Here is a 19,664-nt window from a genome sequence, read left to right as displayed (position 1 = left end):
GCCTATCAGTGTCCATCAGTGCCGCCTATCAGTGCCACCTCATCAGTGCCACCTCATCGGTGCCCGTAATTAAAAAAGAAAACGTACTTATTTACAAAAAACATAACAGAAACAAATTATTTTTTTTTCAACATTTTCGGTCTTTTTTTAGTTGTTGCGCAAAAAATAAAAATCGCAGAGGTGATCAAATACCACCAAAAGAAAGCTCTATTTGTGGGAACAAAATTATAAAAAAATTGTTTGGGTACAGCGTAGCATGACCGCGCAATTCTCATTCACAGTGTGACAGCACAGAAAGCTGAAAAATAGCTTGGGCAGGAAGCTGCGTAAGTGCCTGGTATGGAAGTGGTTAAAATCACTGCTCCAGAAAAAACGACCGTTTTTTAAAACTTTTTTTTCCATTGATACATGTTCCCTGGGGCAAGACCCGGGTCCTCAAACCCGTTTTACGACAATAACTTGCATATTAGCCTTTAAAATGAGCACTTTTGTATTCGAACGTTCGAGTCCCATAGACTTCAATGGGGTTCTAAATGTTCGCGCGAGCATTCGGTCCGTTCGACGGTTTTGGTGCGAACCGAATAGGGGGGGGTGTTCGACTCATCCCCATGACCTACAGGTGTATGTAAACTAATGTAAATAGGTGTATACAAACTATGCAATGCATAGTAGCCCATTATGCGTTACCTTTGCAGGGAACAGGGTTGCTAACTTTCAGTAAATTTACAAACAGTTTATAAAATCTGTACTTTTTTCATCTGTCCTTGAACGTCCATTACGGACATGTAGGCTGCATGTCTGTAACTGACATTCATGGACAGATGCAACAATTATTGATTTTATAAACTGTTCGTAAATTTACTGAAAGTTGGCAACCCTGCCAGGGAAATAAAGAGGAAGTAAAGCCCATCAGGATTTACTTTCTCTTTAAAGAGAGCGTGAAAGACGAGAGCTCTTACCTGAGTACACAGCGTAAGTAGAGATGTGAGCAAATGCAGGAGGCAGATCATGCAGGAAGATAGAATGATGACGTGGAATAAGTACAGATACAGAAGTCTATGAAACTGAAATCCTGGTGGTGCGAAAAAGATCTTATTTAACAGTGAGTGCTGTAAAGTGCTATTTCATGATGTCAAAGCGAACGGTGCATTGCAGGTGAGAAAAGTGAGATATTTACATCTATTATTGATTAACTTGCAGTATATTGTAACTGTATATTGTATGAGTATTGTGATTTAAATAACATATAACTCATGTTATAATAATGAATCTTTGTGTATATTGCATATTATATGCAGACCCTTCATCAAGAACCAATGCACCTTGGTGTTTTAAGATTAAAAAAAATGAACTGCCAGTGAAAGTTCTTTTCAAAATTATATAGGTTTATTAATAAAGTATTACACCTTTAATTTTTCTATTTTCCTTACAAAATGTACAATGTATAGTTTGCTTAACCCGAAGGGCAGTATGTGCTGCCAATTGAAGTAGATCTGGGCAGACTTGGTGCACAATGTTATTATGTCTAGCAGCAATTGTCTGTTTTATCAGTGTAGCCAAATACAGAAGTGCTTTATGTGGGTTTTTAGTTATTTGACTTGCCTTTGGTGAGCCTAATATAGTCAAAATGTACAGATGGTGGTTTACAAATTAGGAGTACACATTCCTTGATCAAGGATTCTTCTGGCATCAATCTCTCCAGAGCCCATAGCATAGAAAGGGGAAGAAAATAAAGATTTTTGCATACAACGTATTTGTAGGCTATTAGTATAAAATATGTGCTTGAAGTGACACCAAACATCATCATTATTCTACAAAAATAATTCATGTACATTCATTAAAGGGGTTGTAAAGGTAAATGTTTTTTCACCTTAATGCATCCTATGCATTAAGGTGAAAAAACATCCGACGGTACCGCCCCCCAAACCCCCGTTTTACTTAACTGACCCCTCGAAAGTCCACGTGATCCTCTTCGGTTCCCAGCCTGGCCGTTGATTGGCTAGGCTGGACGGATTGATAGCAGCGCAGCCATTGGCTGGCGCTGCTGTCAATCAGAGCGGATGACGCGGTGCGCCGGGGGCGGGCCTGAGTGATACAGTCGGCGGCTATGGCCGCCGCTGTATCACGGGAGCGCGCTCTCAAAAACTTTCCATCATGCGAGCTCGCTCGCATGAAGGTGGAAAGCTTTTGCGAGGGGGAGCCGAGACAGCCACCAAGGGACCCCAGAAGACCGGATTCGGGGACTCTGTGCAAAACGAGCTGCACAGTGGAGGTAAGTATAACATGTTTGTTATTTAAAAAAAAAAAATATCTGCCTTTAGTGTTCCTTTAAGTACTTCAGCCCCGGAAGAATTTACCCTCTTCCTAACCAAAGCACTTTTTGCAATTCGGCATTGCGCCGCTTTAACTGACAATTGCGCGGTCGTGAGATGTTGCACCCAAACAAAATTTGAAGAAATTTAAGCTGGATAAACCTATCTTTGGCTGAATAGTACACTTTATTATAGAACACCAGAGCAATAATGTACCAGACCCAGGGCCGGCGCTAGGCATAGGCAAGTCAGGCGGCTGCCTAGAGCGCCAGGGAAGGGGAGGCGGCAAAATCCTGATCCCCAGCCACTCGCTGGGGATTCGGACCATTAAAATAACTCCCGGACCGGCGTTTTTAAAAACCATGCCTAATTGGCGCCAGCCGCTAGGCTATTGGGCGGTTGCGCCTGTGGAGACACTCACATCACCTTCACCACTCTATTGCCAGCCCGTAGCAGCGGTAGTGAGATGAGGGGAGAGAGCATGGACAGCAGCTGGCAGTGGCCGGAAGTGCTGCATGATGGTAGAAAGTAGAAACGGTGGGTGAGATGGTGGCTGAAGGCTGAAGCCCTACATGCAAGTCCTGGCTTGCCGCCGCGATGTCCGATCCCCCCCCCCCGCTTCCACCCTGCTCCAGGTCGCTTGGGGATGTGTTGTGACCTGTGAGAAGAGGAGGGACGAGCAGCAGCGCAGTTCTCCTTCAGAAAAGCCTTAGTGGATGCACAGGTAGGAGGACGCTCAGTCAGTCAGTAAGTCACAAGAAATAAAGAAATTTACTCTGCTGTCATGTTTACAGTGCACTGTGTACAGAGGGGAAACTGGTTTGTGTGTGTGTGTGGGGGGGGGACAGATGTGTGTGGGGGGGGGGACAGATGTGTGTGTGGGGGGGGGGGACAGATGTGTGTGTGGGGGGGGACAGATGTGTGTGTGGGGGGGGGGGGACAGATGTGTGTGTGTGGGGGGGACAGATGTGTGTGGGGGGGGGGGACAGATGTGTGTGTGGGGGGGGGGGGACAGATGTGTGTGTGGGGGGGGGGGACAGATGTGTGTGTGGGGGGGGGGGACAGATGTGTGTGGGGGGGGGACAGATGTGTGTGTGGGGGGGGACAGATGTGTGTGTGGGGGGGGACAGGTGTGTGTGGGGGGACAACAGATGTGTGTGTGTGGGGGGGGGGACAGATGTGTGTGTGGGGGGGGGGACAGATGTGTGTGTGTGGGGGGGGGGGACAGATGTGTGTGGGGGGGGGGACAGATGTGTGTGTGGGGGGGGGACAGATGTGTGTGGGGGGGGGGACAGATGTGTGTGTGGGGGGGGACAGATGTGTGTGTGTGGGGGGGGGGGGACAGATGTGTGTGGGGGGGGGACAGATGTGTGTGTGGGGGGGGACAGATGTGTGTGTGGGGGGGGGGCAGATGTGTGTGTGGGGGACGGGACAGATGCGTGTGTGGGGGGGGGGACAGATGTGTGTGTGTGGGGGGGACAGATGTGTGTGTGGGGGGGGGACAGATGTGTGTGTGGGGGGGGGCAGATGTGTGTGTGGGGGGGGGACAGATGTGTGTGTGGGGGACGGGACAGATGCGTGTGTGGGGGGGGGACAGATGTGTGTGTGGGGGACGGGACAGATGCGTGTGTGGGGGGGGGGGGGACAGATGTGTGTGGGGGGGGGGGACAGATGTGTGTGTGGGGGGGGGACAGATGCGTGTGTGGGGGGGGGGGACAGATGTGTGTGTGTGGGGGGGGACAGATGTGTGTGTGGGGGGGGGGACAGATGTGTGTGTGGGGGGGGGGACAGATGTGTGTGTGGGGGGGGACAGATGTGTGTGGGGGGGGGGGACAGATGTGTGTGGGGGGGGGGGGGACAGATGTGTGTGTGGGGGGGGGACAGATGTGTGTGGGGGGGGGACAGATGTGTGTGTGGGGGGGGGACAGATGTGTGTGTGTGGGGGGGACAGATGTGTGTGTGTGGGGGGGGGGACAGATGTGTGTGGGGGGGGACAGATGTGTGTGTGGGGGGGGACAGATGTGTGTGTGGGGGGGGACAGATGTGTGTGTGTGGGGGACGGGACAGATGCGTGTGTGGGGGGGGGACAGATGTGTGTGTGGGGGACGGGACAGATGCGTGTGTGGGGGGGGGGACAGATGTGTGTGGGGGGGGGGGACAGATGTGTGTGTGGGGGACGGGACAGATGCGTGTGTGGGGGGGGGACAGATGTGTGTGTGGGGGACGGGACAGATGCGTGTGTGGGGGGGGGACAGATGTGTGTGGGGGGGGGGGACAGATGTGTGTGTGGGGGGGGACAGATGTGTGTGTGGGGGGGGGACAGATGTGTGTGTGGGGGACGGGACAGATGCGTGTGTGGGGGGGGACAGATGTGTGTGTGGGGGACGGGACAGATGCGTGTGTGGGGGGGGGGAGATGTGTGTGGGGGGGGGGGGACAGATGTGTGTGTGGGGGGGGGGGGACAGATGTGTGTGTGTGGGGGGGGGGACAGATGTGTGTGTGGGGGGGGACAGATGTGTGTGTGTGGGATGTCCGGTGGCTCTTTTTCCATTCACCACCGGCACCAAAGACAATATAATGTATGCATAGGCAATCTGAGATTTTGGTAGTCACCTTAATTTTGTATGTCTAAAGAACATCTGATGTTGATGGCTAGTTTTCTTTGAAAAGAAGTAGAAGAAGAACCTGAATTATATTTCCTGAAATGTATTTTTTTTTAAAAGTTGACCCATCTATAATATACACTATATTTTCAAAAGTATTGGGACACCTGCCTTTACACACACAAACTTGTTCATCCATCTCTTTATAGACCTTGCTTTGTGCACTGTCTAAATCATTTGGTGGAAGGGGGGGGGGGGTAAAATGTGGTGGTTGTTTTTCAGGGGTTGGGCTTGCCCCCTTATTTCCAGTGAAGGAAACTCTTAAGGAGTCAGCATAACAAGACATTTTGGACAATTTAATGCTCCCAACTTTGAGGGAATAGTTTATGGATGACCTCTTCCTGTTCCAACATGACTGCGCACCAGTGCAGAAAGCAAGGTCTCCAAAGACATGGATGAGTGAGTTTGGGGTTGAGGAACTTGACTGGCCTGCACTGAGTCCTGACATCAACCTAATAGAAGACTTTTGGGATGAATTAGAGCGGAGACTGCGAGCCAGGGCTTCTCGTCCAACATCAGTGCCTGACCTCATAAATGTGCTTCTGGAAATATGGTCAAACATTCCCATAGACACACTCTTAAACAGCCTTACAAGAAGACTTGAAGCTGTTATAGCTGCAGAGGGTGGACCAACTCAATATTGAACCCTATGGACTAAGACTGGGATGCCATTCAAAGTTCATGTGCATGTAAAGGCAGGTGTCCCAATACTTTTGACAATATAGTGCATATAACCTCTGTAAACCATATTATATTGATGGAAATACTTCCTAGCATGGGGCATGTAATGTACTTTGAGGTGTTCTCTGTAGATTGCTGCATAAAACACTTGTGGATAGGTCAATGTCATGTGACAGGAAATAACTGGTTTCCGCCTTCTTATTTATACTATGTCTACAGCAATGTTCCGCATCTGAAAATTGCAACTGCTGTTCTCATTGTAACTGGTACAATACTCATGATCTTACAGATTTGGTGTTCCAAAGTCCCAGACAGGTAGGTGGATTTATAAACAAACCAAATATTAGTGTGGAGCTCTAATATTATTCATCAGATAAATATTTACAGTTCTGTACAGTTGAAAGCCAAAAACAGCTCCCATTAGTCTCTTTATGTAAAACAACTACAGTCCATATTGAAATGCGTGACTTAAAGCGGAGGTTCCGCGGGAATACGTTTTTTTTTTTGTTATATGCATCTGCCGCTCATCCCATATTTAAGTGTGTACTCACGTGTCCTTATTTCGCAGGCCACCGCAATGTCTTTCAGCCTCAAAAGATAACTTATAAAAATAATTCCCGGAGGCTTCCATCTTGCTTGTGGGCGCTCTGAGGCCCACAAGCAAATCCTTCCCGGGATGCAGTGAATGCTCGCCATCACTTAAAATGGCGGAATTGTATCCGCCCTCGTCACATGACCGGCTGCACGAGTCATTTGACGTAGGAAATCATGCAAGAGTTCCTCTGTTCCTCTTTTCAGCTAAGGAATCGTCTCCTGGGCAGCATCACGCTGTGCTCCCAGGAGACATCGCAGCTACAGCGACACGCCCACTCCCGCGGGAGCCGAACCAGGAAGTGCCTGGTTCACAAAGGAAAAAAGAAGGTATGGAATTTATTTTTATTTTTTGGACAGCGAACGTAAAATGTACACACTGATCCCCTGTGATTAAGGTGGACTTTAATTTTAGGGTGAACCTCCACTTTAAAGCGTGTTCCTACTTTTGCAATCAGATATGAAATAAGATATACTTTATTACATGTTCTCAGGTGCATAGCATAACTTTAAAATAAATGAATAAATAAAAAAATGTTTCTTACGTATCCCAATGCTCTTTTCTAAAAACTCTAGGATGGAATAATCCTACTTGGTTCTCCATTGCTAAGCAATGTAATGCACTTTCTCTAATTCTTGTTCCCCAGCCTGACCCTTATCTCCATTTTGCCATCTTTTGAAGGTAATAAGTAGCGCCCTCTACCTTAGGTAGGTAAGTACTAGTAGTGTAGTGTTTGTGTTTTTACTGCCAGTGCAGGTACATTTAGGCAGGCTTAGCTTTGAGCTAGGCCTGTTTGTTTTTGATCTGCGGGCAGGGGAGTGGTTTAGTGATGCAGCGGGTGACTGGCATGTGCTTCAGCTCTTGGGCGCCTTCTCTGTTTCCAGTGAGAAGGTTCTGGAAAAGAGGCAGGGCAGAGTGCTGAAGTGACATAGGGTGTATTTGGGAGTCCTGACTTATCCCCAACTAGGATTGGCAGGGGTCAGGCCTCCTATATATACCCATGGTCAGCCTGTTGTAGGAGGAGTTGTCAGGTGGAAGAACTGAATGATGGCGTGTTAGGCTGGATTCACACCTATGCAGTTTTAGTTCTTTTTGCATTTTTCAGATTTGCACCACAGTCCATTTAACATGGTTTTTTATGCAACACGTTCTGTAGTGCAAATCTGCAAAAAGCACCAAAAATGCATAGGTGTAAATGTAGCCTTAGGCAGTGGTGGCCCTTGAGGGACCCCCTTTCTGGGGGCGGGGGGGGGGGGGGGGTTACCTCAGGCTTGGAGCGCCAAAGCTGGGAGGGAGCCTCTCTCTACACGGTCATTGAGAGGTGTCCTGAAACAGGAGCAGGAGGAAGACAGCAGGGAGCACAGCCAGGAAAGTCATTCAGGAGGGATCCATACCAGTGTCTGTGCGTGAGAAGCACAGTGAGAAGCTCTGGGAGAGACATGCCAGGATTGGTGGTGGTGTTGAATTGAAGTTGCTGCAGCCAGGAAGGTTGGCAGGACTTGCATTGGACGTGCTGGGAGCAGTAGTCCACCAAGGATCAGTTAGCACAATTATCTTCTTCATCTAAAATGGCTACTAGAAACATTTTAGGACTTATTCAGAGTGTGGCCTAGCCATGTGCTAACGGTGACAGGAATCTAGAACTGGACAATAAGGAAAGCAAGTGACCTCAAGTGGTGTGCTGGAGGAAATGTGCAGTATAAGAGACTGTCAGTTTGGATTCAATTACCTTTATTTTAATTAGAAGTATTCATCATTTGGGCATTCCATGTGCCTTTTTCCCATCCAAGTTTAACCCCCGAATTAAAACAACAAAAACAAGCAAGAGACTGTTCATTGACGGGAAAAGGTTTGCCTAAAATAGATGTCTGACCAGCAGGGTGATGTGTGGACACTGAAACACGCAGCGACCCCACGGGGGCACCGCTACAGATATAAACTACATACAGTAAAACCTTGGATTGCGTTCGTTCCAGAAACATGCTTGTAATCCAAAGCACTTGTATATTAAAAGCGAATTTCCCCATAAGAGAGAATTTAGAGAGGCGCTTCTAATGTCCTGTACACACGATTGGTTCATCCGATGAAAACGGACCGATGGATTTTTTCATCAGATATCCGATGAAGCTGACTTTCATCAGTCTTGCCTACACACCATCAGTTAAAAATCTGTTTGTGTCAGAACGCGGTGACGTAAAACACAACGACGTGCAGAGAAAAATGAAGTTCAATGCTTCCGAGCATGCGTCGACTTGATTCTGAGCATGCATGGATTTTTAACCGATGGACTTGCCCACAGACGATCGTTTTTTTCTATCGGTTTTAATCAGATAATTTTAAAACAGGTTCTATGTTTTCTCACAGATGAAAAAAAAAACGATGGGGCCCACACACGATCGGTTCGTCCGATGAAAACGGTCCATCGGACGAACCGATCATGTGTACGCAGCATAAGTGTAGCAATATGTTGCATAATGTTGTACCTGCATTAAATGTAACCATATTGTAGGGGAGCTGCGGTGGCTCAACGCGATTGGCACTGCGCTGACAAGCCATTCACCTCTGCAGCTAGGGGTTCGGATCCCGGTCTCAGCTACATGTGAATTGAGTTTGGTGGTCTCAGCCCGGCTCCCGGTGGGTGTGCTATGCAAGGTAAGCCTGCTAGAGGATCTAGCCTCTACGCCCACCCCCCTCCCACAAAAACCACCACACTTACACGCACTCGAAATTGGGTTAACATGCACGCACTTTGACCACGCGGTCTCTAAAAAGAGAGGCAAAGGACTAACGGGGCTGGTTGAGCGGGCTAGATCCTCTCACTCCCTTATAGGGAGTCCCTCTTCAAAGCCGAGCAGGTAGGGCGGGCTGTGTGGGAGGACCCCCTCACACACCCACCATTGCCACCCGGGGCATGGAGAAAGGTGGCAGATTGCCTCTGGGGGAGGCCTGCCTACTCCCAACTCCTGCAGTCCGGCTCCTCTCTCGAGTACACGCACAAAAAAATACACTTAATAAAAAAAATAAAAAAAATGTAACCATATTGCTACACTTAGAGGCGTCTCTCTTCTCTTTTATACTCAGTTGTGACATGACACAACTCTTATATCAAGACATCGCTTGTATATCAAGTCAAAATTTATTTAAACATTTTGCTTGTCTTGCAAAACGCTCTCAAACCAAATTACTCTCAAACCAAGGTTTTACTGTATTGAGTCCTAGGTATAATCCTTCTTAAAAAAAAACAGTTAAAAAGGTAGGAAATATGGAAAGGGATTTCTCTGTATAGACAGAAAAAAACACTGCGCTATCGTGTAAATAAATTAACAGTGAAAAAATTAATTTCAGTGAAAAGCTGCCAGTATTAATTACTAAAATACCATAGTAAACAAAGAAACAAAAAACAAGATAATACGGCGCTATTGTTTAGACCTAATTAAAACAAAAAATGACAGCGTCGCTCAGCATGCATTCCTGAGCGGGAGAACTCCATGCCAATTTTCAACGAAAAAACCGGCATGGGTTCCCCCCCCCCAGGAGCATACCAGGCCCTTAGGTCTGTTATGGGTTGTAAGGAGACCCCCCTCCGCCGAAAAATCGACGTAGGGGGTCCCCCTACAATCCATACCAGACCCGTATCCAAAGCACGCTACCCGGCCAGCCAGGAAGGGAGTGGGGACGAGCGAGCGCCCCCCCCCCCCCTCCTGAGCCGTGCCAGGCCGCATGCCCTCAACATGGGGGGGTTGGGTGCTCTGGGGCAGGGGGGCGCACTGCGGGCCCCCCCACCCCAGAGCACCCTGTCCCCATGTTGATGAGGACAGGACCTCTTCCCGACAACCCTTGCCGTTGGTTGTCGGGGTATGCGGGCGGGGGCTTATCGGAATCTGGGAGTCCCCTTTAATATGGGGGCCCCCAGATACCGGCCCCCCACCCTAAGTGAATGGATATGGGGTACATCGTACCCCTACCCATTCACCTGTAGGCAAAAAGTAAAATGTAGTAAACACACAACACAAGGCTTTTTAAAATAATTTATTATTCTGCTCCGGATGCCCCCCCTGTCTTCGTTATTAGCTCAATTAGCAGGGGGGGCTTCTTCTTCCGCTCTCCGGGGGTCTTCCACTCTCCGGGGGTCTTCTCCGCTCTCCGGGGGGGCTTCTCCGGACTCCGGGGGGGGCTTCTCCGGACTCCGGGGGGCTTCTTCCATCTTCTCCCCTCTTCCGCTGTTGACTCGGCGAACCCCGGTTCTTCTGCAGCTCTCCAGTGCCTTCTTCTTCAGCGCTGGCTGCCTGCTATGTTTGTGTGTTAGCTCGATTTCAAACAGGCAGCCAGCGCGGTCTTCTGTGGCGTCAGGGTCTTCTCTTCCTTTCTTCCGATGTTGCCTCGTCGCCTGTTGTCGCTGTAATGATGGAAGCGCGCCTTGCATCCCATTTATATAGGCATCACCGTCCCATCATGCTCCGGTAGGTACCCACGTGGTGGGTGCCTACCCACGTGCACCCGCCACGTGGGTACCTGCCGGAGCATGATGGGACGGTGATGCCTATATAAATGGGATGCAAGGCGCGCTTCCATCATTACAGCGACAACAGGCGACGAGGCAACATCGGAAGAGGGGAGAAGAACAGAAGAGAAGATGACGCCACAGAAGACCGCGCCGGCTGCCTGTTTGAAATCGAGCTAACACACAAACATAGCAGGCAGCCAGCGCTGAAGAAGAAGGCACCGGAGAGCTGCAGAAGAACCGGGGTTCGCCGAGTCAACAGCGGAAGAGGGGAGAAGATGGAAGAAGCCCCCCGGAAGTCCGGAGAAGCCCCCCCCGGAGTCCGGAGAAGCCCCCCCGGAGAGCGGAGAAGACCCCCGGAGAGTGGAAGACCCCCGGAGAGCGGAAGAAGAAGCCCCCCCTGCTAATTGAGCTAATAACGAAGACAGGGGGGGCATCCGGAGCAGAATAATAAATTATTTTAAAAAGCCTTGTGTTGTGTGTTTACTACATTTTACTTTTTGCCTACAGGTGAATGGGTAGGGGTACGATGTACCCCATATCCATTCACTTAGGGTGGGGGGCCGGTATCTGGGGGCCCCCTTATTAAAGGGGACTCCCAGATTCCGATAAGCCCCCGCCCGCATACCCCGACAACCAACGGCAAGGGTTGTCGGGAAGAGGTCCTGTCCTCATCAACATGGGGACAGGGTGCTCTGGGGTGGGGGGGCCCGCAGTGCGCCCCCCTGCCCCAGAGCACCCAACCCCCCCATGTTGAGGGCATGCGGCCTGGCACGGCTCAGGAGGGGGGGGGACGCTCGCTCGTCCCCACTCCCATTCCTGACCGGCCGGGTAGCTTGCTTTGGATACGGGTCTGGTATGGATTGTAGGGGGACCCCCTACGTCAATTTTTCGGCGTAGGGGGGTCTCCTTACAACCCATAACAGACCTACGGGCCTGGTATGCTCCTGGGGGGGAACCCATGCCGGTTTGGATTTTACAAATTGCCGTGGAGTTCTCCCTCGGGAATGCATACCAAATGCCGTCGCTTGAATGGGCCTTTACAAGGTGTGACTAACTTTACACTTTGTAAAAGCAGCCCTAGTTTTACACCAGGCAAACTAACACTTACGGCGAAAAAACTAGGCACAAAAGCTTTGAGGATCGCCCTAAGTGCTAATTTGCATACTAGAAGAGGCATTTCGACTCGAAATGCCCCCAGTGGCGGATGCGGTACTGCATCCTAAGATCCGGCAGTGTAAGTCCCTTACAGATGTCGGATCTTCTGCCTAACTTAGGAAAACTGCTTCTGAGGATCAGTTCCAAAGTTAGAACCAGAGATACGACGGCTTACGCCGGAGTATCTCTTTTGTGGATATGGCCCATAGAGTATATGCAGAGGAATTTGTATTTCTGTCCATCCAGTGACTTCATCATTGGCGGGACAGGATACCTGATTCTTCTCTGCTGTAGTTCAGTAATACTCTGCTCTGTCCTCATATCAGTATGCTCCTTGCACATTTAAATGGCTACTTGCACTGCCCCCCCCTCCAAGTGTCTTTGCTTTGCGGTACAGGGATTGAAAAGGTATATATACCAGGTCAAATTCAGGTACTTACACTGTGTGTATAAAAAATACATTTACAGAGGCCCTAATACATAGGTAAGTTGTTTGTAATATTTATATCTGCCTGAAGTTCAACTTTAACCTGTTAAAGTGGGAGTAAACTCCCATGCATGACAGGAGGAGTAAGAGAAGAAGCCCTATCTTCCCTTCCCCAAAAAGTTGTGTTTAAAGACCGCTTTACAAAAACTGTGTGACATAAAATTCTGCAACAATCGCAATTTTATTCTCTAGATTCTCTGCTAAAAAAGTATACATAATGTTTGAGGGTTCTAAGTCATTTTCTAGCAAACAATATTTTTTTTAACTTGTAAACCCCAAATGTCAGAAATAGGCTTAGTCATGAAAGGGTTAAGTGCCACGCAGTGCTCTATGGCTTAAAATAATCTCCCAGGTGAATCCGTACCAAAATGTATTAGGACCACACAAAATCTCATCACAGTTGTTCAAGATCAAAGTGCTGTGGTCCTAACATTAATGCCGCGTACACACGCTTATAATTTCCGACAACAAATGTTCGATGGGAGCTTGTTGTCGCAAATTCCGACCGTGTTTGGCTCCATCGGACATTTGCTGTCGGAATTTCCGACAACAAAAATTTGAGAGCTGGATCTCAAATTTTCCGACAAAAAAATACGTTCTCGTAAATTCCGAGCGTGTGTAGACAATTCTGACGCACAAAATGCCACGCATGCTCTGAATCAAGTACGAGATGGAAGCGCTCGTCTGGTAAAACTAGCGTTCGTAATGGAGATAGATCATTCGTCACGCTGCAAATTTTATCTTTTAATGCAGCGCATTCTCTTCTTTTTTATAATGCTAGAATAATGAAGTTGTTTTGCTGCTGATATTCACACAGAGTTCTGACAAACGAATTTCTCAGAGACTCAGAGAGATTGGGAACAACAGCAGATGACATAAAAGCGCGAATCGTCTCTCACCAAACTTCTACTAACACAAGATTAGCAGAAGGAGCCCAAAGGGTGGCGCACTTGGTATTGAACTTCCCTTTTATAGTGCCGTTGTATGTGTTGTACGTGACCGCGTTCTTTAGCGATCGGAAATTCCAACATTTGGCTGACCGTGTGTATGCAAGACAAGTTTGAGCCAACATCCGCCGGGAAAAAAATCCACGGTTTTGTTGTCGGGATGTTCGATCGTGTGTACGCAGCATAATGCCCTGTACACATGAGCGGAATTTCCGTCGGAAAAAAAGTTGGATGGTTTTTCTGACGGAATTCCACTCAAGCTTGGTATGCATACACACGGTTGCACAAAAGTTCTCTGAACTTTCGAGCGTTAAGAACGTGGTGACGTACAACACTATGATGAGGCGAGAAAAAGAAGTTCAATGCTTCTGAGCATGCGTTAAATCGTACAGTCGGAATTCCATACAGACAAACTGATTTTTTTCTGTCGGAAAAACAGAGAATCTGCTCTCTAACTCCGTCGGAAATTCAGACGGAAAAAGTTTGATGGGGCTCGCATCTGACTTTTTTTTTCAGAAATTCCAAAAGTGTGCAGGGCAAAAGAGTTATTTTAGATATTTTTGTAACGCACTAAAGAGACTCTTTTTAAACGCCCTCTGACTCAATTATATTCACCTTTTTTCTGCAGCTTTCCTCCACAGACCTTATAATGGTTAAAGGGGTTGTAAAGGTTTGTCTTTTATTTTCTATATAGTTTTTTTTAAGCTAGTGCATTGTTGGTTCACCTACCCTTTCCTTTCATTTCCCTAAATGTTTTTTTTCTTTGAATTTCTCACTTCCTATTTCTCCTCAGTAATCTTTCCACCATCATCCGAGCGGTGGAAAGTCATTTAGAACAGCTTACTGAACACCTTACTGAGGAGGAACAGGAAGTGAGAAATTCAGACAAAGAAAACAAAGAAAAAATTTTTTTTGAAGGAAAATTGAAGGAAAGGGTAAGGGTAAGGGTAACAATGCATTAGCTTAAAGTAACCTACCGTATTTATCTCCCTATTACGCACTCCGGCATATAGCGCGCACCCCTAATGTAGCCCTGACATTCCTGGATTTTTTTTATTATACTTACAGTTTTGGTGTCTTGCAAGGGCGTCCTTCTGCCGCCATCGTGGTGTCCGTGGTGTCCTCCTGCTCTGTCTCCGAGTCGAATCCCTGCTTCCCGTGCTGTGTTTGAACCACTGCGCCGACATATACCTAGCGCAGTACACTCTGGTATAGTCGGGCAGGCTCGGCTCCTCTCGCGTAAAGGACGTACAGGACGTGACCGCGCGAGGAGCCGAGCCTGCCCGAGTATACCCGTGTGTACTGCGCTCGGTATATGTCAGCACAGTGTGTTCAAACACGGCGCGGGAAGCGGGTATCGGCGTATATCGCGCACCCACGATTTTGCCCTGATTTTAAGGGCAAAAAGTGTGCGGTATACACTGATAAATACGGTATTTAGAAAATAAAAAACAAACCTTTACAACCCCTTTAAGCTCTTTACTGGATAGTTCCAGAGCTTACACAGGGTTAATGATACATTCCCTTTATCACATGACAATTGACAATGACAATAAGGAACGAGCACTGCATGCTGGGAGGAGGTCACTTGCTCCCCCATATCAAAAAGTGCTGGGTATTTAGTGGCAGCGCCAATGGAGCAACTGATCGACTGAGCTCATAAAATAAGAGTATAGGTGGATTGGGGAGTGAGCTTTAAATAGACTAATTTAGGGCAAAGTGACAGAGTCTCTTTAATTGACTGGTAAGAGCGCTTTCCTATTTGTCTGTCTTTGCATGTAGTCCTGTGTCTAGAAGTTTTTTTATGGTATTTTCCTTGAAGTCAAGAATTTGCTTGTGTTAAATCCTCCTGATCTCTCTAGGATTTAGCAATGAATTATTGATTTAAATGCCCATGCATGGCAAATGCTCTGTTTACATTAGATGTTAGAAGGCTGAAAAACAGAGACACTGTTGGAAGAAGAAAGCCAGGTGGGCTGAGCTGGCTTAGGTAGTGACCATTGTGCTTCTGATATGAAATTCCATGAATAGGTTTACATAGCCTGAATACCTCCCCAATAAAGAGAAATCCCCAGCTGAAGTTTCTTTGTAAATTGACACATTTAGGAATGTCGTGCTCCTGGCTCTCCACAGGGATACGTTGTTCTTTCTGCCAACATCTACATAACTACTGCGTCCAGTGGTGACATAGGGGCCGGTGGAGGGTACCAATGAGGGTAGCAGGGAACCAGAAAATGAAAAGTCCTATAAAGTGTTAGAATAAAGGGGTTTTCAGTGGTGCCAGACAGGGAAAGAGGGTTTGGAGAGGGGAGTATTGACTTTCTCCTTTAACCCCCCTGGCGGTATGATTATTTCAGATTTTAGGTGCTGAAAACGGTACAATTATTTTGCAAGGAAATTTGACGTTTTATACTGTAGGCCTGTAATTCTTAGGAATAACTCACTTAAATCTGTCCAAACAAGAGTCTAGTAGACATCTCGGGTATGAAAAAGTTTGAAAAACAAAATCATAAATTATAATATAATAAATAATTATAAATAATGATAACAAATAATAATATAATTATAATAAAAAATATTCAATAATGTAATCAACTCAAAATCACTGAAATTTGCTCAGTTGCAGAATTGTCGCTGTCATTACTTTTATTTTTTTATGACAAATTTCCCCACAAATCACTATCGCTCAATTCTGCAAGTGATTATAATTTATTATCGCTGTTTTCTAGCTGATCTAAAATCACTTTTGACATAAAGGGACACTTTTGGTTGCTATGGCCAATCTACAGTTTGCAGGCAGAAAGAACAGTTTTTATTATACAAAAGTACATGCAGGACACTGGGCAGACCACTAGGGACAGGGGGGTGTGTATTTTTTACATACAGTACTGTAATCTGTAAAATTACAGTATACTGTATGTAATGTGTTTATTTACTTTTTTTAATTTGGCGCCGTTCTCCGCCCCGTGCGTCGTAACGTCACAGGTAGCGGAGATCGGCGGCACAGGGACACTGTGAATCGAGCGAGAAGACACAGCTCGCTCACACAGCGTGGCAGCGTCGCAGGATCCAGGGACAAGGTAAGTAAAACCTGTTGCGAGGCGATCCCGAGTGTGGCTCGGGGTTACCGCTTTTGGTACAGAAATCTTACCCCGAGCCACACTCGGGAATACCGCCAGGGGGGTTAACGACACACCTTTTGTTTGAACTTTCAATTTGGTGACATGTTTGGGTAAAGGTAAAAATAACAATAACAACTCGAAATGCGTACTCACAGAAAAAAAACCTATCATTTTGTTTTAAGATCTGAGAACAGAACAAACCTCAGGAAAATGCTGCTCAATAAAGGCAGAGGGTCCTGTCAGCCCAAAAGAAACATCTTTTTTTTGAAGACTCACAAAACAGCCAGTAGCACCATCATGAACATCCTTCTGCGCTACGGTGAATTCAACAATTTGACCTTTGCCTTACCTGTTCGCTTTACGTATTACTTTTACCCAAAACATTTTTCAGCCTCGTATGTGGACAGCTTTTCTGAAAAAGGAAATAAGAATTTCAACATCATGTGCCATCATATGCGCTTCAGGTTCACAGAGGTGAGAGAGACTTTTAGACAGCTACTTATAGATGATTCCAATCTTTTTATTCTATCCATACCTTATTTTTATTTTCTTTCCTATTCTTCTCCCAGTGGCCTTTTTCAATAAGGGCATATACATCCATCTTCCTTTACTCTCTAGAGCAAGGGTCTCAAACTGGCAGCCCTGCATCAGTTTGAGACCCCTGCTCTAGAGCTTTTACTTACTGGAACCTCGAGGTCTGCACTGTGACAGTGCACATCATCTGAGACGAAAGGCACTAGTGATGTAGCCTTCCCAAGATGCATCTGTCTCTGTCTACATCACCTATTTTGACTCCAATTGTTGTAATATGCCTCGAATACGGTCAGGGTCGGATTCCTGACAAGGCCACCGAGGCCAGGACTCGGGGCGGCAGTGGGTGCAGGGGCAAATTTTAAAATGATGGACAGAGATGATAAAAATGTTGATGGCCGTTTTCAACACTTGTCAGAGTATATTGTTATTCTGCTTATGTCTTATCCCCTTCACCACAGAATGGCTACAGGGGATGCATTTAAACATGTATTATGGATATACACCATATAACAGTAATAAACCCGCCCCTTGCAGATACGGCTCTTGCACGAGATAACAGTAATATACCCCTTGCTCTGCATGAGCATTTTATCACATGGGGGGGTCTCAGAAGCCCCCTATGTGATGGTGTGTGTGTGTGTGGGGGGGGGGGGGGGCGGGCAGGTGTCCAGCATTTAAGGACCCGGCCTTGGGGCGGCAAAGGGAGTAAATCCGGCATGAATACAGTCAAATAGAATATTTCTTTCTGAGCCTTGTGCATTTTGCATAAAATATAGGAGACTACAATGAGTAAGGATGTAAGTTACATCATATTAAAGGGTAGGATACACCCAGGGGCATAGCTACAGGGGTCACAATTGTGACCTGGCCCCCCTGTACATACGGCCAGCATAAGCACCCCCCTCCCCCCTCCGAATCACCTCCATCTATTTCTTTGTACAGAGCCCAGTGCCTCCAGTGCACACTTCTACCAGACAAACAAACATAGGTGCAGTCCTATGCAAGCCAGCTTTCCGGAGGACACAGCAGGCTTGTCTCCCAGTCCCCCTTCTCCTCCCATCATACACAGATCTCCCTTTGGAGAGCCTCCCATGCTGATCGCCCTGTCTGTGCTGCTGCTGCAGGGAGCCGAGGTGACCATGGATGAGTGCTTACAATAAATAAGTTAGACATAAAGGCCTATTCTCAGGCCTCTTCCTGTTTTGAATGTTATCGTTGGTCGAGCTTGATGGTATATAATTTGCTCTATTAGACATTTGTATTTGTTTATTATGCAATTTACCAATAAAAAATTCTTGGAAACGAAAAGTACTTTAAAAATATACTGTGTGTATATATATATATATATATATATATATATATATATATATATATATATATATATATATATATATATATACTGTATATACAGTATATCCCTTCATGTAACAGAGACCAACTAATGATTTATGCTTTTATTTACAGGTTCAAAAAGTAATGGCAAATGACACTTTTTATTTCACTATCCTACGGAACCCAATTTCGCTAATGGAGTCGTCTTTTTCTTACTTTAAGGACAAAGGGCCATTTGCAAAGGCTAAGAACCTGGAAGACTTTCTCACCAATACCTCTACATATTATGATGTTAAAATGAACAAAAGCCACTTAGCTAAAAACTTAATGACCTTTGATTTAGGATTCGATCCCAATGGACTTGACACCATTAAAAATGCAAAGTCAACCCAAGGGACAATAGATAGAATCTTTAAACTAGTGCTTATCATGGAATACTTTGATGAGTCTCTTATTCTTTTGAAGAATGCCCTTTGTTGGTCATTTGATGATATCTTGTCCTTTCCACTGAATAGGAGAAGTAACACCACCAAGAAAGCCCTCACTTTGCAAACACAAGAGAAAGTGAAAAGATGGAACAGCCTTGACTGGCAATTGTATATCTATTTCAACAATTCCTTCTGGAAACATGTAAAGAAGTTTGGAAGGGAGCGAATGCAACGCGAGGTGCGTATATTACAAATGAAAAGGGCTGAGGCTGGAAAAAAATGTCTGCAGGGTGGTGTTTCTCCCAGTCACTTAAAAGGCACTCAGTTTGGAATAACCACAATTCTTGGATATAACCTGAAACCTGGAATTACAACAAACAAGCCCTTGTGTCATAGACTTATTATACCAGAGGTTCAGTATAGTAATCTCGTACGTTTCAAGCAAAAAAGAAAACAAACACAAATTCATTATTATAAAGCCAGAGCATAACATGCCAGACTGATATTTGTTTCTGTAGTTCTGGAATTGTTCTAAGGTCTGATATAGTGCAAGGGGTTGGACAATAGTAAAAAGGCAAGGAATAAAACATTAAAAAGGCAGGCTAAAGCAATTCATTGTCAGTATTGATGACTACAATTTTACAACATAGAAACATAGAAGAGTGAAGGCAGAAAAAAGACCAAGTGGTCCATGGAGTCTTTTTTTTATATTTATACTTTTTTAACTTCTTTGTCTGAGTATAGATCTTTGTTTATCCCAAGCATGTCTGAATACACTAATGACCCTTTCACACGTACGGACAGTGGGGAAGATTCAGAAAGATATACGACGGCGTATCTCCTGATACGCCGTTGTATCTCTGAGTTCCATCGGTCGGATCTATGCGCCTGATTCATAGAATCAGGT

The 19,664-nt window shown here is 46.2% G+C and overlaps 1 protein-coding gene across 1 annotated transcript; it reads left to right on the top strand.

Moving 5' to 3' along the window:
• The first annotated feature begins 973 nt into the window (after window positions 1–973).
• On the top strand, window positions 974–19,449 carry LOC120936445 (galactose-3-O-sulfotransferase 2-like). The gene is made up of 4 exons (XM_040348780.1): window positions 974–1,155; window positions 5,876–5,971; window positions 16,646–16,937; window positions 18,462–19,449. The coding sequence occupies exons 1-4, from the start codon at window positions 1,127–1,129 to the stop codon at window positions 19,245–19,247; spliced, it is 1,203 nt and encodes a 400-aa protein (XP_040204714.1). The 5' UTR covers window positions 974–1,126; the 3' UTR covers window positions 19,248–19,449.
• Window positions 19,450–19,664: the final 215 nt, after the last annotated feature.

Source organism: Rana temporaria, chromosome 4 (genome assembly GCF_905171775.1).
Source record: "Rana temporaria chromosome 4, aRanTem1.1, whole genome shotgun sequence".
NCBI lineage: Eukaryota > Metazoa > Chordata > Amphibia > Anura > Ranidae > Rana > Rana temporaria.
The sequence above is the reverse complement of the archived record's forward strand: the minus strand, read 5'-3'. Positions and strand labels throughout refer to the sequence as shown.